This window comes from Cervus canadensis, chromosome 32, assembly GCF_019320065.1.
Source record: "Cervus canadensis isolate Bull #8, Minnesota chromosome 32, ASM1932006v1, whole genome shotgun sequence".
Lineage (NCBI taxonomy): Eukaryota > Metazoa > Chordata > Mammalia > Artiodactyla > Cervidae > Cervus > Cervus canadensis.
Window position 1 is genome coordinate 38,404,210 of NC_057417.1, and position 27,979 is coordinate 38,432,188.

Genomic DNA, 27,979 nt, shown 5'->3' on the forward strand with positions numbered 1-27,979 from the left:
CTTGGCCCCGTCTCAGCCCACTTGGCTGGAGTTGATGGGCGTGGCCGGCACGTTCTCCCTGGGCCAGGTGGGGACTGCAGACATCCACGGGCAAGGCAGTGCAGCTGCTTTCCATGCTGTAGAGCTTGTCTAACCTGGTGCCTTCTCTGATGACACATCAGAGCTAGCCAAAGCTTGTGAAGGCTTGCTGACTCAGGCTTGACACTTGTGTGTCTGAATCAACTGGGAGGAGATCAGCTTCAGAAGTTTCATGAGCGGTGCTGAGTCCTGGGAACTTGCAGGCGTGGGAGACTTCTCGGCTTTGACTGGACACGGCCCCACTCCAGCTGCCTTTGCAGCAGCCCCAGAGCACTCTACTCGGCCCACACCATCTCCAGTCACTGGTCTCTTGCTTCAAGGCACAGACCCGTCACCACGGTCAGTGTTGATCCAAGGTGTGGGAGGTTTGGCAAACGTAATTTGAGTCTGGTGATTTAAAGGTCACCACCCACCAAGACCCACCACAGGAGTGAGAAAAAGAAAAAGTAAGTATTTGAAATTCTGTAAGTCTGGTGTTCTGGTGTTGGGAGATAAACTTATCTTGTTGTAGGGTTTTCTCTGGCTTTTACCATGTGCGACCATGGGGGAGGGATATGACTGGACCCCCAGTGTGCCCAAATTGTGGTAATAAATGAAATAAAGGACGTGACCATAGGTATACAGATATCAAGTGTACTTGATGAAGGGCTTCTTTCCTTTCCCCCATGGGGAGGGGGTGATTGTGTTTATCAGGGTGACTGTGAAGGTGGACAGGGAGGGAAGGAAGGCAGGAAAGAGAGCGGTGTGGGGTGAGAATGCCTGGCCCAAACAGTGTGTCCCAGAGCTGCTGGGCCAGGCCTTCTAGGGCCCTGACCTCTAGCAGCACGCCCCAAAGTGCCAACACCTGGGCCAGCATTCCCAGAGCAGGTGCATACGCAGTGCCCAGGGCCCCAAACCAAGGCCTGTGAGGGCTCTGTGTGACCTCCTCACTGCTGCTATGGTAACCTCTCAGTCCACTAGCGTTTAACCAAGGAGACACCATGCCTGTCACCAGAGGGACATCACAGTCACTCATTTCTTTTGATCAAGTAGGAATCTATAGGGCTAGCTGTCAAGCTGCACTGAATCAGAGGTGCCTCACAAGGCTTAACTTACACATTTACAGAATGAAGGCTACAAACTGTCAACATCTAAAATTGGGCTTTCTTTTAGCTGAATACAGGCACTTACACAAGTGAAAGAAAGAAGCATTCTGCCCTGTCAACACAAAGCCCACAACCCCTCTGCCCAGAATCTGCTTTTCTACTGCTCTCCGGAGGCTGCTCTTCCCGATCCTAGTGACTTTGATCTGCATGTTCTGTATGCTTTATAAACAGTTGGATGACTCTGTGATTTTTCCTAATCTTCTATGACTGGTTCATTTAAGCACAATATTCCTTTCCTAATCTGCTTTGGTGAGGGTTTTTTTGTTTTTTTTTTTTTACAATATGCTGTACATACGTTTATCCACCTTTTACTCTTCTTGAGGAACCTGGAGCTGTTTTTGTCTTTTAAAAAAATATTTGGTGCTCGCTTCGGCAGCACATATACTAAAATTGGAACGATACAGAGAAGATTAGCATGGCCCCTGCACAAGGATGACACGCAAATTTGTGAAGCGTTCCAGAAAAAAAAAAAAAAAAATATTTGTTTGACTGCATTGGGTCTTAGTTGTGTCATGTGGGATCGGGTTCCTTACTTGTGGCATGTGGGCTTTGTTGCCCCACAACATGTGGGATCCTAGTTCCCTGACCAGGGATCCAACCCACGTCCCCTGCATTGCAAAGCAGATTTTTAACCACTGGGGAAGTCCTTGTTTTTGCTTTTTAAGTATTTTTATTATAAAGTTTTACATGTTTATTGTAGAAAAATTAGAGGAAATAATAGGTAACTCCTCCCCCCGAAAGAAAGATAAAGAAAAGAAAACCCATAATCTCCATTCCCAAATTTTTTAAACTGGTAGGAAACATTCTTTTATTATGCATTTTTTTAAATTGTGGTAAAATATACATCACATAAAATTTATCATTCTAACCATTTTCAAGAGTATGATTTGAATGGCAATAAGTACATTCACAATTTTGTATTAACATCACCATTCTCTATTCCAGATGATTTTAATCATCACAAATTAAAATTCTGTACTCATTAAGATACAATAACTCCCATTTGCCCCTACCCTAGTCTCCAGCAATCTGTAATTTACTCAGTCTCTATGAATCTAACTATTCTAGGTACCTGGTACACATGGAATCATGCAGTATTTGTCCTTTTGTGTCTACCTTGTTTCTCTGAGGCTAATGTTTTCAAGTTTCATCCATGCTACAATGTGTCAGAATTTCAATCCTTTTTATGGCTGAATAGTATGTATGAATTGGATAAATTCACCACCTTTTGTTTATTTATTCATGTTTTGGTGGACAGTTGGGCTGTTCCACCTTTTGGCTATTATGATTAGCCGATCATGGCTGCCATGAACATTTGTGTACACACATCCCACATTTCTGTAAATGTCTTTCCTGACTTTTTAAAATCATCTCTCTATAACTATGTTAAAGCATGTAATTTATAAAATTAAACCAGAAATACAATTTACAAATATAGGTTATACTATAATCCACTTTTATACTTAATAATTTATAATAAACTTTTCATGCTATTAAATATTCTACATAGTTTCAATGACTGCCCATTATTTTATTATATGAGCATAGTTAGTGAATGGCTTCCCAGGTGGCTCAGTGGTAAAGAATCTACCTGTCAATGCAGGAGATGCAGGAGACACAGGTTCAGTCCCTAGGTGGGGAAGATCCCCTGGAGGAGGAAATGGCAACCCACTCCAGTGTTCTTGCCTGGAGAATCCCAAGGACAGAGGAGTCTGGCAGGTTATAGTTCATAGGGTCACAAAGAGTCAGACACAACTGAACATGTATAGAATAGTGAATGTAATCAATGTGATAACATCTGACACTTAAAATGTTTCCCACTTTTTGCTGTTACAAATAATGACTATAGCTAAATCTTTGGCCACATTCTTAATTATTTCTTTGGGGTAAGTTTCTAGATTATTAAGTTGCTGTAATAATGTCACATTATTGAACGTGATGGATTTTGTGATAAGCACTTTATCTTATCTGGTTTATGCAATTACTGTTATTTTGCCCATTTTATAGATGGGACATGAAGGCCAAATTAGAGGAGGTAGATTTGGAGGTGGCTGAGTGGACAGGCTCTGTGGCTGCAGGCTCAAACCCCAGTTGCTACTCCCAGGATGGGCCCTAGCTCTGAGATTCTCCACATTTGTGGTTCCCCTCCAGTAAATGGGTATAATAATACCAGCTCCTGTTGGCAACTATTAAGACTAAAACAGAGTTTTGCCAAGAGAATGCACTGGTCATAGCAAACACCCTCTTCCAACAACACAAGAGAAGACTCTAAACATGGACATCACCAGATGGTCAATACTAAAATCAGATTGATTATATTCTTTGCAGCCAAAGATGGAGAAGCTCTATACAGTCAGCAAAAACAAGACCAGGAGCTGACTGTGGCTCAGATCATGAACTCCTTATTGCCAAATTCAGACTTAAGTTGAAGAAGGTAGGAAAACCACTAGATCATTCAGGTATGATCTAAATCAAATCCCTTATGATTAGACAATAGAAGTGACAAATAGATTCAAGGGTTTAGATCTGATAGAGTGAGTGCCTAAAGAACTATGGACAGGGGTTTGTGACATTGTACAGGAGACAGTGATCAAGACCGTCCCCAAGAAAAAGAAATGTGAAAAGGCAAAATGGTTGACTGAGGAGGCCTTACAAATAGCTGAGAAAAGAAGAGAAGCTGAAGGCAAAGGAGAAAAGGAAAGATATACCCATTTTAATGCAGAGTTCCTAAGAATAGCAAGGAGAGATAAGAAAGCCTACCTCAGTGATTGATGCAAAGAAATAGAGGAAAACAACAGAATGGGAAAGACTGAAGATCTCTTCAAGAAAATTAGAGATACCAAAGGAACATTTCATGCAAAGGTGGGCACAATAAAGGACAGAAACAGTATGGACCTAACAGAAGCAGAAGATATTAAGAAGAGGTGGCAAGAATACACAGAGGAACTGTACAGAAAAGACTTGATGACCCTTGATAACCACAGTGATCCATCACCTAGAGCCAGATATCCTGGAGTCCAAAGACAAGTAGGCCTTGGGAAGTATCACTACAAATAAAGCTAGTGGAGATAATGTAATTCCAGCTGAGCTATTTCAAATCCTAATAGATGATGCTGTTAAAGTGCTGCACTCAATATGCCAGCAAATTTGGAAAACTCAGCAGTGGCCACAGGACTGGAAAAGGTCAGTTTTCATTCCAACTCCAAAGAAAGGCAATGTCAAAGAATGTTCAAACTAATGCATAATTGCACTCATCTCACATGCTAGCAAAGTAATGCTCAAAATTCTCCAAGCCAGGCTTCAACAGTATGTGAACGGTGAACTTCCAGATGTTCAAGCTGAATTTTAAAAGGCAGAGGAACCAGAGATCAAATTGCCAACATCTGTTGGATCATCAAAAAAAGCAAGAGAGTTCCAGGAAAACATCTACTTCTGCTTTATTGACTACGCCAAAGTCTTTGACTGTGTGGATCACAACAAACTGGAAAATTCTTCAAGAGATGGGAATACCAGACCACCTTACCTGACTCCTGAGAAATCTGTATGCACATCAAGAAGCAACAATTAGAACTGGACATGGAACAAAGGACTGGTTCCAAATTAGGAAAGGAATGTGTCAAAGCTGTATATTGTCACCCTGCTTATTTAACTTATATGCAAAGTACATCATGCGAAATGATGGGCTGGATGAAGCACAAGCTGGAATCAAGATTGCCGGGAGAAATATCAATAACCTCAGATATGCAGATGACACCATCCTTATGGCAGAAAGTGAAGAAGAACTAAAGAGCCTCTTGATGAAAGTGAAAGAGGAGAGTGAAAAAGCTGGCTTAAAACTCAACATGCAAAAAACTAAGATCATGGCATCCAGTCCCATCCCTTCATGACAAATAGATGGGGAAACAATGGAAACAGTGAGAGACTTTATTTCCTTGGGCTCCAAAATCACTGCAGATGGTGACTACAATCTTGAAATTAAAAGATGCTTGCTCCTTAGAAGAAAAGCTATGACCTAGACAGCATATTAAAAAAGAGACATTACTTTGCCAACAAAGGTCTGTCTAGTCAAAGCTATGGCTTTTCCAGTAGTCGTGTATAGATGTGAGAGTTGGACCATAAAGAAAGCTGAGCGCTGAAGAGTTGATGCTTTTGAACTGTGGTGTTGGAGAAGACTCTTGAGAGTCCCTTGGACTGCAAGGAGATCCAACTAGTCAATCCTAAAGGAAATCAACCCTGAATATTCACTGGAAGGGCTGATTGAAGCTGAAGCTCCAATATTTTGACCACCTGGTGTGAAGAACTGACTCACTGGAAAAGACCCCGATGTTGGGAAAGATTGAAGGCAGGAAGAGAAGGGGACAACAGAAGATGAGATGGTTGGATGGCATCACCAACTTGATGGACATGAGTTTGAGCAAGCTCTGGGAGTTGGTGATGGACAGGGAGGCCTAGTGTGCTGCAGTCCAAGGGGTCGAAAAGAGTCGGACATGAATAAGCAACTGAACTCAGCTGAAGACTAAGTAAGTTAGTGTATGTAAAATGCTTAGACTCAAGCACTTAGTATACGATCAGTAAGTATCAGTATCATAAATGTCGAGGTATAGCAATTTCATTGGCATTCATTTGTGGCAATGTATTTGTTGTATTAAGTCTATTCTGCTTTTACAGCTTGAATTTTTTGTAGTATATTATTAGACTACGATTACTTTTCTCTCCCTTTAGAATGCAAGAAGATTTTAGCGTATGAATTAATTGTATTGCAAAGAAATATAAAACTTCCTTGAAACCAGATACTGAACCAGCATCTACACCAAAGATGTGCCCAACAGATCTTGTTAGAGAGATAACTGTGTATAAACACATGAAAAGATGTCAGCTTCACTATTTTAAAAAATATTTATTTATTTATTTTTGCCCGCGCTGGGTCTCTTTGGCTGCACGCAGGGTTTCTCTAGTTCTAGCAAGTGGCGACTACCCTTCGTTGCAGTGCACTGCGGTGGCTTCTCTTGTGGCACTCAGGCTCCAGGCATGCGGCTCAGTAGTTGTGGCACATGGGCCCAGCTGCTCCTCAGCATGAGGGATCCTCCCAGACCAGGGATCAAACCAGCGTCTGCTGCACTAGCAGGCAGACTCCCAACCACTGGATCACCAGGGAAGTTCCAGCTTCCCTATTAATCAAAGAAATACAAATTAAAAAGACCATAGCCACAATACCCAGTGTTCACTAAGGTGTGGGCGAAAAGGTTTTCTTTAACACTCTTGTCAAGTACAAATTATTATATCCTTTCCCCTAGGCAATTGGGCAAAAAGTATCAAAATGTAAAGTACAAACTATTTAATCAATTTCACCTCTAAGACTTTTCCTAAGGAAATAAACAAGTGTAAACAGTTGTGTTTGGAGGCTATTCCTTGCATCATTGTTTCCAGTAGCAAAGCATTAGAAACCTGTGTAACATCTAAGGGGAGTATTGGGCTCCACCCAGATCTCCAGTAGGCACCTAACCCTCAGCTTCTATGAAGGTTGGAGAAATTACCCTGGGGGGAGTTAAGGGAGAAGTGAAAAGTGAAAGTGAAATTGTTATTCATTCAGTGTTGGACACTTTGCGACCCTATGGCACACAAGGTGAGGGGTGGGAGGAGAGAGAATGAACATAGCAAATGTCAGTAATTGTTGAATTTAATGCAGGGTGTATGGAGTTTGTTGCATTAGTCTCTCAATTTCATAGTAGGTTTACATTTATTCAAAATAAAAGTTGAGGAAAATGTACTTTCTGAGTATGAGGACTGACACTGGGGTGCTCCGTACATTCTCTGGGTGCTGGCTTGTCCACCCAAGGGCCACATGCAGACATTACTCTTGCTGTGTACCTTTAGCTTGCTTTCAGATCTGTCAGCTTTGGTAGACTTGGTTCAGTTGGACCTTGACCTGATAGTTTTACTAAGAAACTCTCAGTAAAAGCACACCCTTGATTCAGCTCTTCCAGTTATGGGAACCTAGCCAAAGGACAGAGTCTATTAATACTTTCTGGCTTCTTTTGGCTATTAAGGTTCTGTGTGCTCATGCATGCTCAGTCACTTCTGACTCTTTGCGACCCCACAGACTGGAGCCCATCAAGCTCCTCTGTCCATAGAATATTCCAGGCAAGGATACTGGAGGTGGTTGCCATTTCCTACTCCAGGGTATCTTCCTGACCCACGAACTGAATGCATGTCTCCTGCCTTGGCAGGCAGATTCTTTACCACTGTGCCCCTGGGACGCCTCCCGAGCCAAAGGGAACAGCTACCAGCAAATAATTAAAGACGACCTCAGTGGCCAACAATGGAGGACTGATTTCACGGCAAGCAGTCACTGAAAACAGTTCAGAAACGTGCTGACATGGGAAGACAGTTATGACATATAATGGAAAATATTAGAAAACTGTATGGTATGAACAAATTCTATTTAAAAGATCACAATTACATCTGCAGATTTGGAAGAATGCACAGCAAATGCTTAACTTGGACCATCTCTGGGTGTATGGAATTTATGGTGTTCTGGCTTTTTGGCTTATGCATAATTTCTGAATCTTCTATTAAAAATATCTATTGCTTAAGCATTTAAAAAAGAAATCTTACTAAAAGATACAAGGGAGTTCCCCGGTGGCCTAGTGGTTTAATTCTGGGCTTTTGCTGCTATATCTTGGATGCAGTCAAAAACAAAAAAGATAAAGGAAGATTGTTGTTATTGTTCAGTCGCTAAATTGTGTCCAACTCTGGGTGAAGAGGAAAGAAGATAATGTGATGTTTTATAAACAAATCCAACTCTGACACTTCTTTATAATAAATTATAAATTGGGCTTTTCAGAAGATCTAAATATTTGAACTTTCTAATATATCTACTTCAAAGATGCAGCCTGCAGTGTGGTCACAACTTGAGGTTTTGTACACTTAGAATGGAAAAACAAGGTCCTACTGTATAGCACAGGGAACTTTATCCAATCTCCTGGGATAAACCGTAATGGAATGTATATGTGAGTAAATCTGAAGCACTTTGGTGTATAGCAGAGATTGGCACAACATTACGAATTAACTATACACTAAAAAAATGGGGGAAAAAGACTTCAAGTTTCTGTCTTGGGATGGTTGTGTTACACTGTGGCTCTGCCACTTCAGGCTGTCTAATCTCTGTCTCTGTAACAGGGGTGGTAGTAATAGTACCAACCTCACAGCTTTGTTGAGGATTAAATACTACACAGAAAACTCTTGGCACAGTGCCTAGTAGTACTAAGTGCTCAATAAGCGTTAGGAGCCAGCAGGTGCCTTCTGTTCAGGCTAACAGCAGGAGCCCCTGCCTAAGCCTGAAGGATTCCACCAGGCACTCTGACAGTGGTGCACCTCACCTAGTATTTTGCAGAGAAGGGTGTGTGAGTGCTCAGTTATGCCTGACTCTTTGCAACCCCATGGACTGTAGCCTGCCAGGCTCCTTTGTCCATGGGATTCTCCAGGCAAGAATACTGGAGTGGGTTGCCATACCCTCCTCCAGCGGATCTTTCCCAACTAGGGATCCAACCCGTCTCCTGCGTTAGCAGGCAGATTCTTTACCACTGAGCTACCTGGAAAACCCAGAGAAGGGGGCAGGGGAAAGTAAAAGCAGCACTCCCAGGTCATTTTACTTCCCTGAAGCTTCCTTATCACTGGGTGTGAAGTACAGGTGCTGATCAACTCTGTTAATAAAGCACAGTGCTCAGGAAACCAAACGCTAAAGACCAAGGTCTGAAGCCCCTTAGTGAGGATGTGTCCCTCATAACCACTACTAGCGGGGGAAGTACACTTTTAGACCTCACAAAAGATAGCATATTTATTTAGGAAACAACAATTTCAAAATTATTCCCCAAACTCAGAATCTATGGGCCAGAATACACACCCTAACTAAATGAGTGAGGTCTTCATTAATTGCTCACTTATTAAATAAAACTTTAACTGACTATGTGGAGTAGTGTTTCTCCATAAATCACTTGGAGTGCCAGAGATTGAGTCCATTAAATAACACATTGTACCTGGGATGGTCCAGTAATTGGAAATTTTTATTTTTATAAATACCTCCAGATGGTTTTCATGATCATAAAGGAACTTTGGGAAACACTGATGAAACGTGCTTTTCCACTTCCTTTGCAGATTTTAAGTCTTAACACGTGGTCCTTGAATGACCCACTGAAAAGTCTAATCCAGTCCAGTTTTAGAAAAAGAAAGTCAGTCTTTTGAATATCTGACTTCTTGTTTCCTAGGAGACACTGTTTTTCATTTCCATTTCTGGCCCAGCTCTTCTAGGTCAGGTTTTTCTCCAAGGGTCCATCTTCCTTGAGTTGAGGCATAGCAATCCAATCATTTTTAAATATTGGTTTATTATTAAAGGATTGTCACGTTTAATTAAATAACCTTTGCTCGCTTTTGTCTCTCCTTTCCTTTCCCCCTGAAACGTATGTTAACAAGTTAAAGTGCTTTGTATAATATACATTCAATATTCTGGTTTCTCCACCTTAAACTTCATACTGAGGACGCCGTGTATGCCAGCCTGAATCTCATCATTTTCTTTAACGGGTCCCACTCCTTTTGGCGTCCCGGTCAAGATAATATCTCCTTCTTCCAAGGTCATGATCTTAGAAACGTAGCTGATGATGTAGGGGATGGAAAAAATCATGGAAGATGTCTCACCCTCCTGTCTGAGTTCGCCGTTGACCTTGAGCCAGAGCTTCAGGTTGTGAGGGTCAGGGATCTTCTCTTTGGGCACGAAGGCGCTGACCGGGCAAGAGGCCGTGAAACTCTTGGCCAGAGTCCAGGGCAGCCCCTTCTTCTTGCACTCGTCCTGCACGTCCCTGGCGGTCATGTCCAGGCACAGGGCATAGCCGGCCACGTAGTCCATGGCCGCGGCCTCCGGGACTGCGCGGCAGCGCTTGCCCATCACCACGGCAAGCTCGAGCTCGTGGTGCAGGTTGCGGGTGTAGGCGGGCACGAGCACCGGCGAGCCTTCGGGGGCGTAGGCGGTGGACGGCTTCAGGAAGAGCACCGGCTCGCTGGGCACGGCGCTCTGCATCTCCCGGACGTGGTCCGCGTAGTTCCGGCCCACGCACACGATGTTCTTCCCCCACTCCCAGAAGCGGGACATCGGCCTGCCGGCGGCCATGCTCCTACCCGCTGACCGGAGTCACGTGGACCCTGCCCGGACGGTCACGGACGCCGACGGCTAGCCGGAGAGGACCAACTACCTCGAGGAGCCGGACCGCGGACTCCGCCGGGTGCCCGGAAGTCGCGGCACTCGTCCTGTCGGCAGCAGCTGTCCAGTGGCTGCCCGGGGGCTGCCGGGCCTGGTCCCCGCAGAGAGGCGGTGGCTGGAGCAGGTGCCTTCCGGATCACCCTCAGGTCCTCAGCGGGGCAGGGTCAGGTGTGGACACGGGCGCTGATTGGCCGGGGGGCGGGGCGGGCGGGGGGCACGGGCTGGGACACGGGCGCTGATTGGCCGGGGCGGGGCGGCGGGCGCTGATTGGCCGCGGTGTGTGGACGCCGGCGGGTACAGCCCGCCCCTCGTGCCGCCGCCGCCGCAGCCTGCCAGCCGCTCCGGTCATGGTGCTGGGCCGCGGGCTGCTCGGCTGCTGGAGCGTCGCTGAGCTGGGAGCCGCCTGCGCCCGTCTCGGCCTGGGTAGGTGGGCCGGGGCGGGGCCGGCGCGGGGCCGGCGCGGGGCCGGGAAGGCCGGGGCGCCCAGGGGCTGGCCTGTCAGGGTCCCGGGGCAGGGCCTGCGGAGACGAGGCGAGCTGCCCGGCCGGCGTCGTAGCCCGGCTAACGGCGGTTGGGCCGGCCGCGCTCCCCGAGGCGGTGCAGCGCGGGGCCCGCACGGGCGGGGCCGCCGAGGCTGACGCTGTTTTTTATTGATACAGGATTGTAAGCCCTCGCTGACGCCGGCGGGCAGGCCGATTGGGGTCGAGCAAAGGCCACCCAGCAGTTGAGTCAGCCTTTGAGAGGGCTGAAGACAGAGTGGGGTAACTTGTCAGCTGGGGGGTGCTAACGGATTTGTGCTAGGTAAGGAAATGTGTGTTGTGGGGGCGCTCGGGGGGCCCGTCTTGGGACGCCTGCCTCCCCGGGGTCTGCCTGGCAGCCAGCTAGCGACCCCCTCCTCCTGGACTGCGGGGGTCGAGGGTTCCCCCTCATGCATCCGCCCCCACCCCCTCCCCCCCGGCCCATGAAGCCACGCACTTCTGAAGCCCTGGGGTGATGCACTCATGCTTGAATCCGCACGGCCTGCGTGCTGTGTGTGCTCCACGAAGTGGATCCTGGCTTTTCACGTGAACTGTGGCCGGCGAGCTGCTGGACCCTTGCCCTTCCTAGTTCTCCTATCCCGGCCTCTAAAACGGGAGGCGTTGGACGGCCTGACCTCCAGGGCCCTGCTCGGACAGCTGTCAGATTCGATTTTCACCCTATTACCTCTTGCTCTCTTGAAATATTTTGACCTTGATTTTGAAATCGCCTTTTATTTCCTGATACCTTATCGGGCTGATGTAGCAACAGGGGTAGTAGGTTAAGCTGAGATTTTGGAGCAGTGAGCTGAGTGACCACAGCCCTGGGTGGGGAGAAGGAGCAGGTGGAAGCCCTCCTTGGCCATGTCCAGACCTCACTCAGAGCAGAGGGCATCTGGAGTGCATGGTGTGTCACCATATCTAAGGAAAGAGCTGGGTTTTTCCATGTAGGGACCCGTTAAAGGGTCAGCTGAGTTTCTATGTTGGAGGCAGGCAGGTGGTGCAAATGGGACTGGAGGGGATCAGCAGGAGTGTGGCTGCCTCGTTAAGAGGGGGCCCAGCACTCTGCTGTGGTGAGGAAGGAGCTTCCCAGGTCCAGAGAAGCCGGATGCTGTGTGTCTCAAGACTCGGCCCTGACTCTGCTCTGTAGTCCTCCTGGGGATCAGATGCTGAATACTGGGGCTGAGAGCAGGTGGCATATCCCAGAAACCCAATTGTAGAAAAATAGGTTTTCTTGCCGAGCCTGAGGAGAAGGGCCTGGATAAAGCCCAACTGGTTGTCACACCTCTGTGTCCCTTAACACTGCAGTTCAGGCAGTTCCCTGGGCATGGTGGATGCCTGCGAACTCTGCATCAGAGGTGTCCTGTCAGTCAGCCAGTCAGTCTGTCAGTCAGTCTGTCAGCCAGCCAGTCTGTCTATTAGTCAGTCTGTCAATCAGCCATTCTGTCAGCCAGCCAGCCACTCACTCAGTCAGTCAGTGTGTCTATGCCGCCCACTTTCTGGATCCCTTTCTTGGAGAGGCCCCATCCCAGCGCCGACCTACTCCAGAATCTCACTGCTGTCTTCTGTCACCTTTTGCAATTTTAATCCCTGTCATGCTAAGATTTAAGGTATTATTGGGGCCTTCATGAATTTTTAGACTAAATAGGGGCTTCGTTGTGGAAAGTATTTTGGCCCCTGTCTCTGGGGCTCAGGATGCTTTTGCCCTGTGGTCACTCCCAGCCCACCCTGGCTGCCTCCTTTGCCTCAGTTGGACAGTGTGGTTCTGTGTCCTCCACACTTGAGTCTCGAACAGATGTGGCCAGCTCTCCCACATCTCAGGCTGTGGGAGAGGGGGTTTATGCGTCATCCAGATTTCAAGTCCCTGCCGTTCGGGAGTGAGTCTTCTTTTCTTCTCTGGCGTGTGACCTGAGAAGGGCTGTGAGTCGCTGCAGGGGCCTCGGGCTCCCTGAGCTCGCAGAGAGGGAGAAGAGCCTGCCTGGTGCTTTCACTCTGGGTTTCCCTCTTTGTGGTCTTTCTCTGAATCAGGTGTGAACAACCCCAGAGCTGACTGTAGGCGCCTCTCACAGAGGTTTGAATTGCAGTCCTTTTAGAGCTCTCTGGAAAGAAAAGAGGGACCCTAAGTGTGAAAGAGCCAATTTCCACGAATATGAACATGAGCCGTGTTCCGTATTTTCCTCATGGATGTGGTTAATGAGGGTATCCTCCTCTTTTCTAAGAAAACTTAGAAAACCCCTCACGTCGAGGCTCCGCACATTGCGTCCGTGGGACATTGCTTCCGCGGATGCCTGTCCTGCGGGGCTGAACGCTGGCTTTGAAGTCTTGGCCCAGCGTGGCCTCGTGTGGACGCTGACTGGAACTGCACTTTGTCTTCAGGTCCAGCCCTGCTGGGAAGCCTCTACCACTTGGGTTTAAGGAAGAGCTTGACCGTGGATCAGGGCGCCATGAAGGTGGAGTTACTGCCCGCTCTGACCGACAATTACATGTACCTGCTCATTGATGAGGACACCAAGGAGGCGGCCATTGTGGATCCAGTGCAGCCCCAGAAGGTGGGAGGCCAGGCCGAGCACCCCTTTTCCGTCTCCTGATGAGTTTGATAACCCAGGGCCCTTGCAACCCGGCCAAAGCTAAACAGAAATTAACCCATTTGGTTTTTGAAAAAGGAACTAGTGTCCCACCACTCAGTTATCAGGGCAGAGGAGCAGTGAGGGGCTGGAGGCCACCAGAGGCTTTGGTGTGTTGAGGAAAGGGCTCCTGCGTGCAGCGAACCTGGGCAGGAGAGGCAGGGGCCTTTCCAGCCCTGCCGCCACCTCCAGGCTTTGTGCCCCTTGGCACACTGCCTTTAGGGGGTGGTCTCGGCTGGAGGGGCTCGGAGAGGTCGTGTGGAGCCTGAACTGCCCCGCGGATCACGAGAGAAAAGGCCTCCTAGTCACCCTGCCCTCCTGGAGGCGGGGCAGGCGGGCCAGCTCGCTGGGCGCCCCCACCTGCAGGCCAATGGACGGGCCGGGGCCGGGGCATGACCGGCCTGTGCGCTGCCGCCTGTTTGGTTGCAGGTGGTGGAAACGGTGAGGAAGCACGGCGTGAAGCTGACCACAGTGCTCACCACCCACCACCACTGGTGAGTGCTCCGGGGCCCAACCTCCCCTGTGCCAGCAGGGCCCCTGGGCCTCACAGCTGTGCTGCCCGTGCCTCGAGGAGGAGCGACCACCCGGCGGGCGGGCCAGGGCGTGCAGGTTCCTGGGGGACCCCCACGGGGGGCCTGGCAGCCCTTCTCCCCTCCGTGGTTGTGAGCTGAGGGTCAGCCCCAGCAGCACTCTGACGGGGCTTCCGGGCACCCGCCTCTGTGCTGCTGCCCCGCATCCCTCAGGCCTGGCGACTCGGGGCCCTGAGGGCAGAGGCTCAATCATGCTGGGGTCCTGGGGCTATGGGTGGGCCTCTAGCAACATCTTTGCAAGCTCTTGAACTTGCGTGGTGGGAAGCTGGCCTCAATGTTGGAGAATAAACTGGTCTAGACGTTAGTGTTTTTGAAAATCAAGCTGTCATTTTTGAAGAGTTTGTGATTTTTTAGATACTTGAAAGCTAAAGGATGGAAAAAGCTCTGATGTTTGGATCTTAGGCCTAGAGTTGCCTGCCCAGGGCCCTATTGGAACTTTTGAGGCTCTTTAAGCTAGGAAAAAAATCTTTACTTGGCTCTGAATATTCTTTTCCAAATAACTGCCCAAGGGCAGCGAGCGTCTTTGAACCTGCTCCTGTGGCGCTTGGCCGAGCTCGGGGTGTGACCTGGGATAAAGGGAGGCCTTCTCCAACATCTGTGGGAGTGTCGTGTGGATGCGGTTGACCAGAGTCTGTTAAGTGTTGGAAACTTGCTGGTTGATGTCACTGCGGCCCTTCGGGATGGCTCAGCCTCCGGGGCCTCAGGCGTTACTTCCTGATTTAGGGGCTCAGGCCTGTGGCAGCTCCTGGCTGCCCTGTGGCTACTCTCGTGAGCTCCGCCCATTGTGGTCTGCGTGGGCTGCGGGGTCCCCGCCTCCCAACTTCCCCCAGTGCGACTGTCTTGCACTGAGCACCCCCCGCGTCACACGTGGCTTTTCCCACACTGGGGTGTCTTACAAACTAAACCAGGCCCCAAAGTGAGCTGCAGGGTGTGGCCCACGCCACCCTGCCACTTCCAGGCGGCGTTTCCCAGGTCAGCGCTGAGTGTGCTTCGTGGCTGGCCCGGCCTGCGTGTATCAGCGCGGCAAGGAGGGGCCAAGGGCGGCCTGCTCTTATCTCGGAGCCCTGCTGTGGTGGGGCCTGTGGGTCAGTGTGTAGTGAGGAGCAGGTGTGCCCTGGCGATTGGAAAGCCCCTGCCTTGGCCTGGAAAGGCTAATCTTCAGGCGCAGGATACCCCCGCCCTGCCCCGCGTTCAGGGCCCCTCAGGGCTTGCCCTGGTGAATTTCTCCCCCAGCAAGGCCGTGGCCTGGAGCCATTCTCTTGAACTGGGCGGCGTGGGGAGCTCCTATGCGCGTGTCCAGGGGGCACCTCGCCGCTGGCTGCACCATCAAGGCTCCTGGGGAGGTCATTCTGCACTGGCCTGTCCCTCGGTGACACTACCCCCTGGCAGCTGGGTGGTGGTGGTTTAGATCTGCTCGGAGTGGGCCCGTCTGGGCTGTGACTCAGAGTTACCTGACGGCTTTTAAAACTCGGCCTGCAGGGCGCCCAGGGCATCAGGGTGCCCAGGGCATCAGCGCGTGTGGCTGGGAGTCAGGCCTCAGTGTTCCCAGACCCCAGGTGACTCTGGTGCGCCTGGAGTCTGGGAGCCGGGGGCACAGGGATCATTCAGGGGCGTGCAGTTTGCTCCATCTGCTCCAGAAGCTTCTGCAGCAGCACGGCAGCGGCATGGCAGGGGCCTCTTGTGGGGACAGGCTATCTGAGAACGTACACTCAGCAGAGCCAAATGGTGGACAAGAACAGGAAGATGAATTTCTACTTCAGAGAAACATAGCTGGGCAAAATAAAAACTCCATTTGGTCGGGGTGTGGAAGTGGGCACACCCCCATTGTATCAGCAGCAGCCCCAGCTGCCCCTTTCTGACCTCCAGGGACCACGCTGGCGGGAACGAGAAGCTGGTCAAGCTGGAGCCTGGGTTGAAGGTGTACGGGGGTGATGACCGGATTGGGGCCCTGACTCACAAGGTCACACACCTGTCCACACTGCAGGTGAGGAGTAATCGGCAGCAGGGCTCAGGTGGGCTGTGCCCACCGCCTCCTGGTGGTCCCCTGGCTCACCCCAGGGACCCAGAGGGGCACTAAGGGCTTAGCTGTGGAGACAGCCGCGCCTGCACACAGGCGGACGCGCTCTGGGGCCTGCCTGGCCTGGACAGTCCCTCTGCCGAGAGCCTGGCGAGCAGGTCAGTGTGAGATGGTGACTGGCTGAGGGAGAGGCCAGACGCATGGCTTTGGGACACCTGGTGGTTTAGTCACTAAGTCGTGTCGGACTCTTTGTGACCCCGTGGACCGTAGCCCGCCAGGCTCCTCTGTCCATGCGCTTCTCCAGGTAAGAATACTGGAGTGGGTTGCCATTTCCTCTTCTTGGGGATCTTCCCGACCCAGGGATCGAACCCGGGTCTCCTGCCTTGCAGGCAGATTCCTTACTGACTGAGCCACCAGGGAAGCCCTTGAGATGCCTGGGGACACTGAAATACAGACTCTGTGGGATTCTCTTTCACATCAGTGGTGGATTTCTTGGGAGGGGACGACAGGGAGGTTATATGGGAGGGCTGCCTTTTCTCAGGAGAGGCAGCTGGGCATCTGGGGCAGCGTGTCAGGACGTGTGTGGACAGCAGCTGCCGCCCAGGTGGGCCTGTTAGCATTTGGTGACCCAGGCAGAGCACACACAGAAACATCATTTCAGATTTGGGTGGGTTAGAACGTTTCTGAAGTAAAGGCTGGGGCTGGAGTGGAGTTGGAGAAGGGAACAATAGGCCAGGCAACTACGAGAAAACTGTCTTCCCAGCAAGACGCCGGGCTCAGACTTGGCCTGGCTCTGAGGAGACGGCAGGACCAGCCCCCTGGTTGGGCATGCCAGCAAACACCGGCTCATGGGGGTCCCTGCACCTCTGGGCCTGGGTCCTGTGGTCACCACAAGGCCCACCCTGCAGGGCGGAGCGGTGGCCGCGGAAGCCCGATCGCCCTGGATGGCAGCTTACGCCAGGGGGCTGGCGGGGTCTGGGAGAGCCCGCGAGCCTGCAGACGGGCCCCCGCACGCAGGGACACAGGCCCGTGTGCTGTTTCAGGTGGGGTCTCTCAGCGTCAAATGCCTGTCGACGCCGTGCCACACTTCCGGACACATCTGTTACTTTGTGACCAAGCCCAACAGTCCCGAGCCGCCCGCTGTGTTCACAGGTGAGTGTAGCGTTCCCAGGTGTGAGCTGCGGGGCCGGGCAGAGCAGAGAGCATGTCCCGCCAGGCAGACTGCGCTGGGCTCTGCATGGACCCCAGCGCTCGGGGTGGAGCCTGGGCCTCGGCGCAAACACACCCAGGGGCCAGGCAGCCCTGGTGGGCCCTGGGCGGAGTGTCCCCTCCCGGCTGGGCTTCCATCCCATCTCCAGGGCCCTGGGAGCTGTGATCCTGTGTGAGGGGTCCCTGGAGGGTCCAGGTGGGGCCGGTGAGGTTGTGGGCATTTGGCAGGACAGTGCTGGCTGTCAGAATTAAGGGGTCACAGGACGGCCTGGCCTGGAAGGGGCTTCAGGACAGATGGGGAAAGGCTTGGGTTTTGCGGGTGGTCTCAGAGCCAGCGCTGATAGGAATGGGCAGTGAGGGGGGCAGCCGGGCTTGCGTCTGAGCAGCTGTTTGGGGCCTGGTGGGGCCAGTCAGTGTGGCGGGAGGCTAAAGGCGTGGAGACGGTGGCACCCAGACTCGGGGGGCCCTGGGCCCTGGTGGGTGGGGGGCAGGTCCGGGGCTGTGGCCGGGTCAGCACAGGGGGCAGAGAGGAGCCTGGCCGTGGAGCTGAGCAGTGGCCCTAATGGGGGCATGCGTGGCCGGCAGCCCCCCAGCTCCACGCTGTCCTGCCTCGCAGGTGACACCTTGTTTGTGGCTGGCTGCGGGAAGTTCTATGAAGGGACAGCAGATGAGATGTACAAAGCCCTGCTCGAGGTCCTGGGCCGGCTCCCTCCAGACACGGTAGGCAGTGTCCTGTCTGCTCTCCAGTGGCAGCAAGACCCTGTCCCCTCACCTCCTGCTGAGCCCGTGGGCCAGCTCCCTACCCCTGGGGTCTCACAAGCCTTCCTGCATTGGGAGGAGCAGCACAGCAGAAGCATTGCTTCTGGAAGTATGTGTTTTTCCTTAAATGTACTTTTTATTGTCATTTAACATACACACCTGCAATGCAGGAGATGTGGGTTCAATCCTTGGGTTGGGAAAATCCCATGGAGATGCAATGGCTTACCCACTCCAGAATTGTTGCCTGGAGAATCCCATGGACAGAGGAGCCTGGCGGGCTGCAGTCCATGGGGTCACAAAGGGTCAGACACGACTGAGTGACTGACACACACAGATGCTTATCTTGAGGGACATCTCGTGGGTGCCGCCCCCGGACGGGCCCAGGCCCCTCACGCTGTCTCTGAGGGGCTGGAGGGCGGGGTTCACAAGCCTCCGCAGAGCTGGCGTGTTTGGCTGTGTCCTCAGAGAGTGTACTGTGGCCACGAATACACCATCAACAACCTCAAGTTTGCTCGCCACGTGGAGCCCAACAACACTGCCATCCAGGAGAAACTGGCCTGGGCCAAGGTGAGCGGGCTGCAGGCGGGGGGTCCTGTGGGCTGGGTGCCCTGAAGCTGCTTCCTGGGAGCACGGCGCTCACAGCGTTGGCTCCAGAGCGGGCGGAAAGGGCCCCTTGGCACAGCGGGTGGCAGCAGGCCAGGTGGGTTCCAGCCCAACGCAGAGCCAGAGCCCTGGCTGTCTCCTTGAGATCCTTTCTGACTCTAGGGTCTGGGCTGGTCCTGGGATCCTTTTCAGCCAGCAGCCAGGGGAGGCTGAAGCAGTGGGTGCTGGCCCCTGTCCGCCTGGGGAGACCACCTTGGAGGCTGCTTGTCTGAAAGGCATTATTTCCGCCTTGGCCCCCAGCGTGCCCTGTGGCTCGTCCCAGTGTCGCGTGGGTCCTACAGGTGTCCTCTGTAATTCTCAGACTAAAGATCTTGTACACATTGTCAAATGTGTTCCTAGATAGTTCACGTGTATGGATTTTATTGGAAATGATTATCGAGTCTTTAGAAATATTGATTTTTGTATTTTGACATTGTGTCCTTGTGACTTTGCTTGACTTAGTCTAGCATCTTTTTCATAGATTCCTTAGCACACAATCATGCCATCAACATTAAGGTAGTTTTGTTTCTTCCTTTTCAATATATTTCCAATATATATTTAATTATTATTTTGCCTTAATCTACTGGCTTAGGTCTTCAGGACAGTGTTAAGTAGACATGGTGAGAATGGACACCTTTGGCTTGTTCCCAGTCTTAGGGGGAAAGCATTCAGTTTTTCACCATGAAGCTAATTATTTTAGTTGTGAGTTTTTTTAAAGTTCTCTTTATCAAGTTGATGAAGTTCACATATATTCCTGGTTTTCTGAGAGTTTTGTCATGAGTAGATGTTGAATTTTATCAAATGATTTTTCTTTCTCTATTATGTAATCATGTATTTTTTTCTCCCTTACTCTTGTTAATGTGGAGAAGTATATCAGTTGGCTTCAAATGTTGCACCAACCTTGCTTTCTGAACAAACCTTAGTCATGGTGGTGTCTATTTTTTTGTGTTTGTGTTCTTAAGAGATATTGGTCTGTAGTTTTATTTTTTTGTCATGTCTTTGGTCTTAATAGGAAGGTAACGCTGGCCACATAAAATAAGAGTTGGAAGTGCCTCCTCCTGTTTACTGAGTTTTTCTGTGGTTGTTATTATTTCTTCCTTTAGGTTTGTTAGAAATCACTAATGAAGCCTATGGACACTGAATTCTTTTTTGTGGAAAGATTTTTTTTGTTATGAATTGATGTGTAGGGCTGTCAGATTTTCTTCTGGGCTACCTTTTCTTGATTTAGTTTTGTTAGCAACTAGTGTCTTTCAAGGAATTTCAGCAAGGTATTCAAACTTATTGACAGTTTCCCTTTTTATTTTCAAGCTTGTTGGAAGTTTAGTTCACATGTAAGGAATTGCATCCGTTTAAAATGAAGAACTGAGTGAATTTTGACAGATTAAATGACTCCCACTGTTCAAGATCTAGAACATCTCCACCCCCAAAAGCTTCCTCATGTCTCGTTTTCTCTGCCTTGCTCTAGGATGCCACTAGAACTTAGTTCACGTTTTCTAGAATTTCATATAAATGAAACTGTACAGTGTACTCATCTTTTTTTTTTTTTTTTTTACGAAGCAGAATAATTTTGAGATTCACTCATGTGAATGAACTGCAGGTATCAGTTCATTCCTCTTCATTGCTGAGTGGTATTCCTTTGTTTGACCATACCACATTTTGCTTATCCATTCACCTGCCAATAGACATTTTCTGGTTACTGGCCATTGTGAATAAAGCCGCTGTGAACATCTCTGTGCAGGGCTTTGTGTGATACGTGGTTGTGTTGTTTTATTTCCCCACCAGTGAAACAGGAGAACTCCGGGTGTTCCACACCCTCACCAACCCTTGGTACTGCTGATCTTTTCATTTTAGCCATCTTCCTGGGTAGGCAGTAGTGCTTCATTGTGGCTTTAATTTGCGTTTCCTTAGCGCATAATAACTTTGACCATCTTTCCATATGCTTATTGGTCATTTTGTTTAGTGTTTGTTCAGATTTTCTCCCCATTTAAAAAACTGGATTGTCTTCTTGTTGAATAATGAGTTTTTTTTTTTAAGTTTATGCTATATACAAGTTCTTTTCAGATATGTGTATTGTGAAGTTTCTCATTCTGTGACTTGCCTTTAACTTTATCAACAGTGTCTTTTCCAGAGCAAGCAAATTTTTTTTACATTAAATTTTGATGATGTACAGCATGTTTTCTTTTGTAGTTCATACTTTTTATCTCCCATTTAAGAAAGCTTTGCTTTGCCAAGGTTAAAAAAAAAAATCTCCTTTTTTTTTGAAGCTTTATAGTTTTAACTTTTAGATCAGTATGATCTAATCCACCCCCTCCAATATCTGCTAGATCTGTAGTGATCTCCCCTCTTTATTTGGCTGTACTGAGTCTTAGTTGCCTTTGGCGGGATCTTTAGTTGCAGCATGTGGGATCTAGTTCCCTGACCAAGGATCAAACCTGGGCCCCCTGCTTTGGGAGTATGGACTTTTAGCCCCTGGACCACCAGGGAAGCCCCTGAAGGCGTCTCGATGCCACTGCTCACAGTGTGGGTGGGAGTGGGACCCTTGGGAATGAGGGCCCCTAATGGTCAGGAAGCCTGCGCGTAGCTTTTGACAGCGGCTGTCCACTCCTGGGCCCCGTGGCCCTCAGGGTGAGCCCAGCAGTAGAAGGGCAGGGGCTGCGGGGAGGGTGGAGACCCTCAGCTATTAACTCTGACCTTCTTCCTGTAGGCGTTTCTATAGCAGTGAACAGTTGGCCAGACATCCCCGTTTGCATCTTCTCTCCATCTGCCCTGGTCAGTGTTGATCAGGAGCGAGGGCGTCCCGAGTGGAGGTGACGAGCTGTCTGAGCACCCCGTGATGACAGCCGCCCTCTAGGGAGGATGTCACCCCGGGGAGGGATCCTAGGAACTGGTTGCTGCACCGTTCTTGGCTGTGAGACGCTCACGAACCACGTGCTGTCCTGGGGGTGGGGCTGTAGTTTCTGTTTCCTGCCTTTTTGCTGGTTATGCCTTCTTTAATACAAAACATAAGCCTTGTATTACTGACAAGAAAGCCCCCCGTCCCCCTGCACCTCTGGGTCATGGTGGGTCGTGGTGGCGGGTCGGAGCACTCGTGCCCCTCTCCATGGGCAGGGAAGGGCCTGTGTTCACGCTGACCGTGTGCTCACTGGATCTTCTCAGGCAGACGACGTGTGAAGGCTTGCTCAACCATCCCCTTTAGAAGCTTCCGCACTAAAGCGACCCACTTGTCTTGCAGGAGAAGTACAGCATCGGGGAGCCTACGGTGCCATCCACCATCGCCGAGGAGTTCACCTACAACCCGTTCATGCGCGTGAGGTGAGGGTGTGGGGCCCCTGCTGCGCACAGGCACCCGGGCAGGGTCCACGCCCCCGAGTCTCCTTAAAGCACGGCCAACGAAGCAGATGCTGTTTCTTAAAGCGGGCACTGTTCTTGGTGCCCCGGAGAGGGTGTGGGTCCTTTCTGACCCTGGGTCCCCATCAGGAGGTGATGAGACTTGTGCTCGGGGCGCATCCACATGCTGGGTGATGCCGGACGCGTGTGGAGCGGGCGTCGCTGGGTCACAGCAGGATTGGCTCGGCCAGCACGTCTCCCACAGTGACGAACGCCCGGGCTGTCCACTGGCTGCCGCCGCCTCCAGGCTCTTTTCTTCCTGGCGCCCTGGGAGGGGCAGTGGGGCTGTGGTCTGGGGTGCAGCCTGGCGCTTGGCTTCACAGGGAGAAGACGGTGCAGCAGCACGCGGGCGAGACGGACCCCGTGACCACCATGAGGGCCATCCGCAAAGAGAAGGACCAGTTCAAGGTGCCGCGCGACTAGGCGGCTGCGGGCCTCCCGGGCACTCAGATGTGCCGGGTGCCTCTCCGGCCAGGACTGCAGGAAGCTCAGTCTCAGTTTAATTTTAAATTAATTGCAGAGCGCTTTGCTTGTGTTATCAAATGTTCTAATGCATATTTATAAGAGAAGAAGTTTAGAAAGTGTTTATTCCCGGGAGCTGTGCTTGCAGACCGTGTGTTGTCGCCGACCTTTCCATGGGCGCCCCCACGGTTGCTGTGTGAAGCCCCCACATGACACCCCAGGAAAAGCTGCCCCCTCTGCCTCCGGCAAAGCCAGCATGCCCTGTTGGGGTGGGTACTCTCCCTTTTCCTGCCCCTGTGAGTGGATGCCTGGCACCACCACCCCCTACCCGCCCCTCCCCAGCTGCCTCTAGAGGAAGTCGCCTCTCACGGGTCGTGTCCAGGGTCGTGTGTATGCTGACGTGCAGGGGACCCCAGGCCGGGCGCAGCGTGGGGCGGGGTCTGGGCGCCATCCCTGTGAAGGCTGCCCGTCCCGAGACTGTCCCAGGGGCCAGTCTCTGGTCCCACCTGCTGCGGTGACGCCCCCTTGACGCCTCCTCTGGCCTGGCTGTCACCGTCTCCCTGGATTCCCTCAGGTCCTGTCCCAGCTGAGCGGGCCCGCGTCACCCCACACCGCCTGTGTGGGCTCCTCTCCAACCACGATGCTTTCTCTGTGGAGCCTGAGCTCCCTGGAGACCTGGGGGGTTTGCACAGGCCCTCCTGGCGCCGACCTCGGTCTTGTACCAGCGACTGGACTCGCAGGCGCAGGAGCCTCAGGACGTGCTGCGGCCTCGCGCCGTGAGGGTCGCGGTGGGTGCCACGTCCGCCCCTCCAGGCGGCTGGTGTTGGTGGCCCCTCCCAGGGACGCTGAGCTCCGCCAGCAGCACAGCGATCGCACCGGGGTGAGCGCTTCTCCCCGGAACCCGCTGCCAGAGGCCCCTGGCCCCCAGCAGCCTGGGCCTGCGTCGCTCATCTGCAGAAACGTGAGGAGGAACACGCATACCATCATGCTCCCCTCCTTGTCCTCTGAGAGCCCAGGGCGCTCAGCAGGGAGCGCTTCTCTTTGCACAGTTGTGACGCTGCTGCCTCCAGGCAGTGGGGCGCGTCCTCACTCCGCCTGGCTGGTGCCCCGCGGTACGTGGGGCTTCCTTCTCAGCAGCTCCCGCTGCGCTCAGGGCGCCTCCCCACATGCCAGACACCCTCATCCTCGCTGGTCTGGGGCACAGAAGGCACTCTGCAGGCTTCTCATGTGTCTTCCTGGCTCCTGACCACCTTCCACATGCTCACTGGCTACTGGGATTTCCTTCCTGGGGACCGCCTCTGCTCCCGGGTTTCTTCACTGGTTGCTACCAGTGTTGATCACTAGGAGTCCTCTGTTTCACGTTGCATATTGTATGGTTTCTTTGTTTCTGTGTGTTTGCAGTCTTCTCCTAGCTCGTTGTGGGCTTCACTCTCTGGTGTCTGTTGAACAAATTCTTGATGTTGCCAAATGTATATTTTTTTCCTTCACAAAAAATGTTTTTTGTGTTTAGCAACCTGTTTGGCAACTCTTCCCCACCTCTGATGCCGCCCTATAATCTGACCCAGTGGTTTCTGGTTTGTGGTTCTTGTTGCCGAGCTGTTTGTGCTGGTGTCTGAGGGACTGACGCCTCACGTCCCAGCCCCTCTGCACCGCCCGCCACCCCAGCAAGCCAGCACCTAGGGGTCCAGCCTGCCCCGTGGGCCTCCATCCCGTCCATCCATCTGTCTGTGCTGATGATGCCTCACAGTCCCTGTATGGTTCTTCATCCCCAGGACCGTGGCCCAACCTCATCTGTCAGGAGAGTCCTGGCTCTTTGCTCTTCCATGTAAAAACCAGGGTGTTCATGTCTGGAATCTGGGATGGAGTAATGTCCACTCACTAGGCTGGGAAGAAGTGACTTTTTGTCACTTTGTCACTTCAGGCGTTTCCAATTATGCAGATGCTACTTATCCATCCGCTTGGGTCTCTGCTGCCGTTAGTGCTGTGTGTAGGGCTCAGGTCAAGTCTAAGATGTCTCCAGCACCTAGGGGGTCCTAACGCCAAGAGCCGCAAAGTGGGGTGGAAAGGCTGTGGCCGGGCGCGAGGGCCGGGCCGAGCAGGGCGGGCTGGGCGGTGTTGCTGGGGGCTCCCCGGGCCCTGGAGGGCCGCAGGAGGGCTGGGAGCTGCTGCCGCGTTTGCCGGCCCAGCACACACTCTCCTCAGGTCATCGGCTCCCAGTGCCCAGTCACTGCGCTGCCGGGCCCCGTTTCCTCAGCACGCTCTCTCCTCTGGGTCTGAAGATGAGAAGGGAACCTGGAAGCCTCCTCACTGCTGGGGGAGTCTGTAGAGAAGGAGACGCTAGCCTGAGCCTGGTGCATTCTGTTGTGGGAATTTTAAAAATCGTGATCCCGTTTTTGAATGGTGAGAGCTGCTGCCTCCTTCAGCCGCTTTGGCTAGGTCACTTCCTTTCCTCCATTTTCAAATCCAGCCTGGTGTGTTCTCTCGTCTCTGCCGTGGCGTTCGTCTTCCCTGCCCCTTCCGAGCAGAGCCCGTTGCTTTCTGTCCTCTGGCTTTGGGGTCCTGCTTCCTAGCTCCTCAGGGGTCTCTCATTCTTCCTCCTGAGTAAAAAAGGAGAGGCTTTTCCTGGACCACCCCCTTCTAGGGACATTGGTTCTTAGTTGGGGCAGCAGAGAGTCCTGGGGAAGAACTGGATCTTAGATCTGGGAGTGAGCCTGGCCTGGGTGCTGAGGATCCAGAAAGGAAGGCTGGTCCTATAGCCAGCTGCCCCCAGGATACACGCACCTGTCCCACACTGCCCCCAGGGTACGCGCACCTGTTTTTCTCTGGCTCTGAAGCTCAGAGTCATCTTATTCTTGGTCAGCATATTTTCTTAAGCCAGAATCTTGACTTCTTAAGGTCCCAATAATCTCTCTCTCTTTTCTCTGATTTCTGTTCTAACAATCTTCTATTCAAGAAATGAGTATGTCATGTTTACTTTAAATGGGCAAAACTGAAAGGGAAAATGGGTACTTTAGCATTAATGGAGATTCTTTCATAGTCCAGTTGATAGCAGGCACTATCACTCAACCAAACCTACTTACAGAACATCCCACCAACATTTCCAGGAGCTCCAGGACAAACGAGATCTTCAACCCACAGATCATGATGAATTCTAAAAGAACATACTTTGTATAATTCCAAACTCCAGTGACATTAGATATCTACAACACAGTGAAGTCTGGAAAAACTCAAATGTTTGGAAGTTAACACATCTAACTACTGTGTGCGTCAACCAGAAGGGAAATGAACACAAAATTTGTGGGACACAGCTAAAGCAGTGCTCGAGGGAAACGTATCGCTTTAAACAACTGTTTAAGAAAAGGCCTCAAAAAACCTGGGCTTCTGCCTTAAAACACAAAAGGAGAGAAAACAAAACCCAAAGGAAGCAGAAATAATGATTAGCAAGGAGTCAGTAAAACAGAAAACAGTGGTTTTTTGCTGACCAACAAAATAACACACGAATTGCCAAAATCATGATTTTTGAAAAGGGGCACATCCTATCAATCCTAAAGAAATGAACAGAACTTGTAAAGGAATACTAGGGAAACTATACCAACAAATTAGATGAAATGGACAAATTCCTTAAATTGATTTAACAAAAGTCTTAAGTCTTCATGCAAAAGCATGCTCAGGGCCACATGGCTTCACCAGCGCATTCTATCAGTAATGCTAATACTCACTCACAAGCTCTTCCAGAAAACACAGGAGGGGACACTTCCCAACTCATTCTATGAGGCAGTTATCCCAATACCCAACAAAACCAGAGATCAACGTCCCTCATGAACACAGGTGTAAAGCCTTTAAAATGTTAGCTATCAGAATACCATGACATTCCACACCATAGGCAGGTGGGATTTATAACAGGAACAAAACATTGACTGAAACATCTAAAAGTCAGCATAATAAACCACGGTCATGGAACAAAGGACAAAATCATCTCGATGCATGCGGGAAAACGTGACGAAATCCCACACCCGTTTGTGGTTTTTTTTAAAAAAAAAGTCAAACCAGGAATCGAAGGGAGCCTCTTGGAATTGATAAAGGACATCTGCTTAATCTCCAAACACTGCTGTATCAAGTCATGGCAACTCAGTTGTTTGAAGCGGCACAGATGTATCTCCTGCCAGTCCGGAGGTCAGAAGTCTGTTAGGAGTCCCACTGGACTGTCAGCAGAGCAGGTTCCCTCTGCTCCAGAGGAAGACTCCGTTTCCTTGCCCTTCCCTGCTGTGTGAGGCGCCTGAGTCCCTGGGTCCTGGCCCCCCTCCTCCATCTTAAGAGGTCAGCAGCTGGGGGCTGAGTCCTCTCATGGCCCCACAGTGGCCTCGTCTGACCCTTTAATCCAATCCAGAGATCGCCTGGAATTACAGTGGGGCCACCTGGAAATCCACGTTCATCTTATTGTCTCCCGGTCAGCTGATCAGCAGCCTCAGCTCCACTCTGCCACGTGACCCGACATATTCGTGATTCCAGGGGTAAGGACACGCACATTGGTGGCTGGGAGCATTTTTCTGCCTGTGACCCCATGGATCAGAGACGTAAGCCAGCGTCGTAATTCACGGTCAGTGATGGAATGCTATTCACTGAAGTCAGGAACACAGCAAGGATCTCTGCTCTTGCCACAGAAGGCAGCACACACTGGGAAGGAGAAGGGGAGAGTGTCCTTATTCACAGATGGTGTGATGTCACACAGGGCTTCCCTGGTCGCTCAGCTGGTAAAGAACCCGCCTGCACTGCGGGAGACCTGGGTTCAGTCCCTGGGTTGGGAAGATCCCCTGGAGAAGGGAATGGCTACCCACTCCAGTATTCTGGCCTGCAATAGTCTATATAGCGCATGAGGTTGCAAAGAGTTGGACACGACTGAGCAATGGCTTATCCTAGGGATCCAGCCACACACACACATCTGGGACTAATTAGTAAGGTCCTGGGATACACGATCAACAAGAGAAACCTGCTGTATTTGTACATACTGAAGGCAGTCTGAAAATGAAATTAAAAGAACTCCACTCAGGGACTTCCCTGGTGGTCCAGGGGCTAAGACGCCACACTCCCAATTCAGGGGGCCCAGGTCTGATCCGTGGTCAAGGAAATAGATTCCACATGCTGCAATTAAAGATCCTGCATGTCACAACTAAAGATCTCACACACTACAGCTAAGACCTGTCACAGCCAAATACATGTATATATACACACATGTATATATGTGTATATATATATGTATATTTTAAGAACCAAAAAACAGCTCCATTCATATAGCATCAAAAC

General features: G+C 50.9%; 2 protein-coding genes and 1 non-coding gene across 5 annotated transcripts; 2 read left to right on the top strand and 1 right to left on the bottom strand.

The window, feature by feature from the left end:
- The first annotated feature begins 501 nt into the window (after positions 1-501).
- HAGH (hydroxyacylglutathione hydrolase) lies at positions 502-22,813 on the top strand. Of its 3 annotated transcripts, XM_043455258.1 has the most exons (10): positions 10,757-10,896; positions 11,133-11,274; positions 13,365-13,537; positions 14,042-14,106; positions 16,069-16,186; positions 17,263-17,371; positions 18,045-18,148; positions 18,653-18,754; positions 22,062-22,141; positions 22,540-22,813. In XM_043455258.1, the coding sequence occupies exons 3-10, from the start codon at positions 13,433-13,435 to the stop codon at positions 22,637-22,639; spliced, it is 783 nt and encodes a 260-aa protein (XP_043311193.1). In that variant the 5' UTR covers positions 10,757-10,896; positions 11,133-11,274; positions 13,365-13,432; the 3' UTR covers positions 22,640-22,813. The 3 variants fall into 3 exon arrangements, with proteins under 3 accessions (XP_043311194.1, XP_043311192.1, XP_043311193.1); XM_043455259.1 differs by lacking the exons at positions 10,757-10,896; positions 11,133-11,274 and adding an exon at positions 502-524; XM_043455257.1 differs by lacking the exon at positions 11,133-11,274 and having other exon boundaries at positions 10,749-10,896.
- LOC122433697 lies at positions 1,584-1,690 on the top strand. Its single transcript, XR_006267179.1, has one exon. It is a non-coding gene; the product is annotated as a U6 spliceosomal RNA (small nuclear RNA).
- Positions 9,269-10,647, bottom strand: FAHD1 (fumarylacetoacetate hydrolase domain containing 1). Its single transcript, XM_043455263.1, has one exon. It carries the CDS (start codon positions 10,381-10,383, stop codon positions 9,718-9,720), a length of 666 nt encoding a protein of 221 aa, XP_043311198.1. The 5' UTR covers positions 10,384-10,647; the 3' UTR covers positions 9,269-9,717.
- Positions 22,814-27,979: the final 5,166 nt, after the last annotated feature.

Excerpts from the sequence above, each read along its gene's own strand:
- FAHD1 (XM_043455263.1), bottom strand. The coding sequence starts at position 10,383 with ATGGCCGCCGGCAGGCCGATGTCCCGCTTCTGGGAGTGGGGGAAGAAC.
- HAGH (XM_043455257.1), top strand. The coding sequence starts at position 10,821 with ATGGTGCTGGGCCGCGGGCTGCTCGGCTGCTGGAGCGTCGCTGAGCTG. Across the intron at positions 13,538-14,041 it reads ATCCAGTGCAGCCCCAGAAG|GTGGTGGAAACGGTGAGGAA; the intron begins GTGGGAGGCCAG and ends GTTTGGTTGCAG. Across the intron at positions 18,149-18,652 it reads GCCGGCTCCCTCCAGACACG|AGAGTGTACTGTGGCCACGA; the intron begins GTAGGCAGTGTC and ends CTGTGTCCTCAG.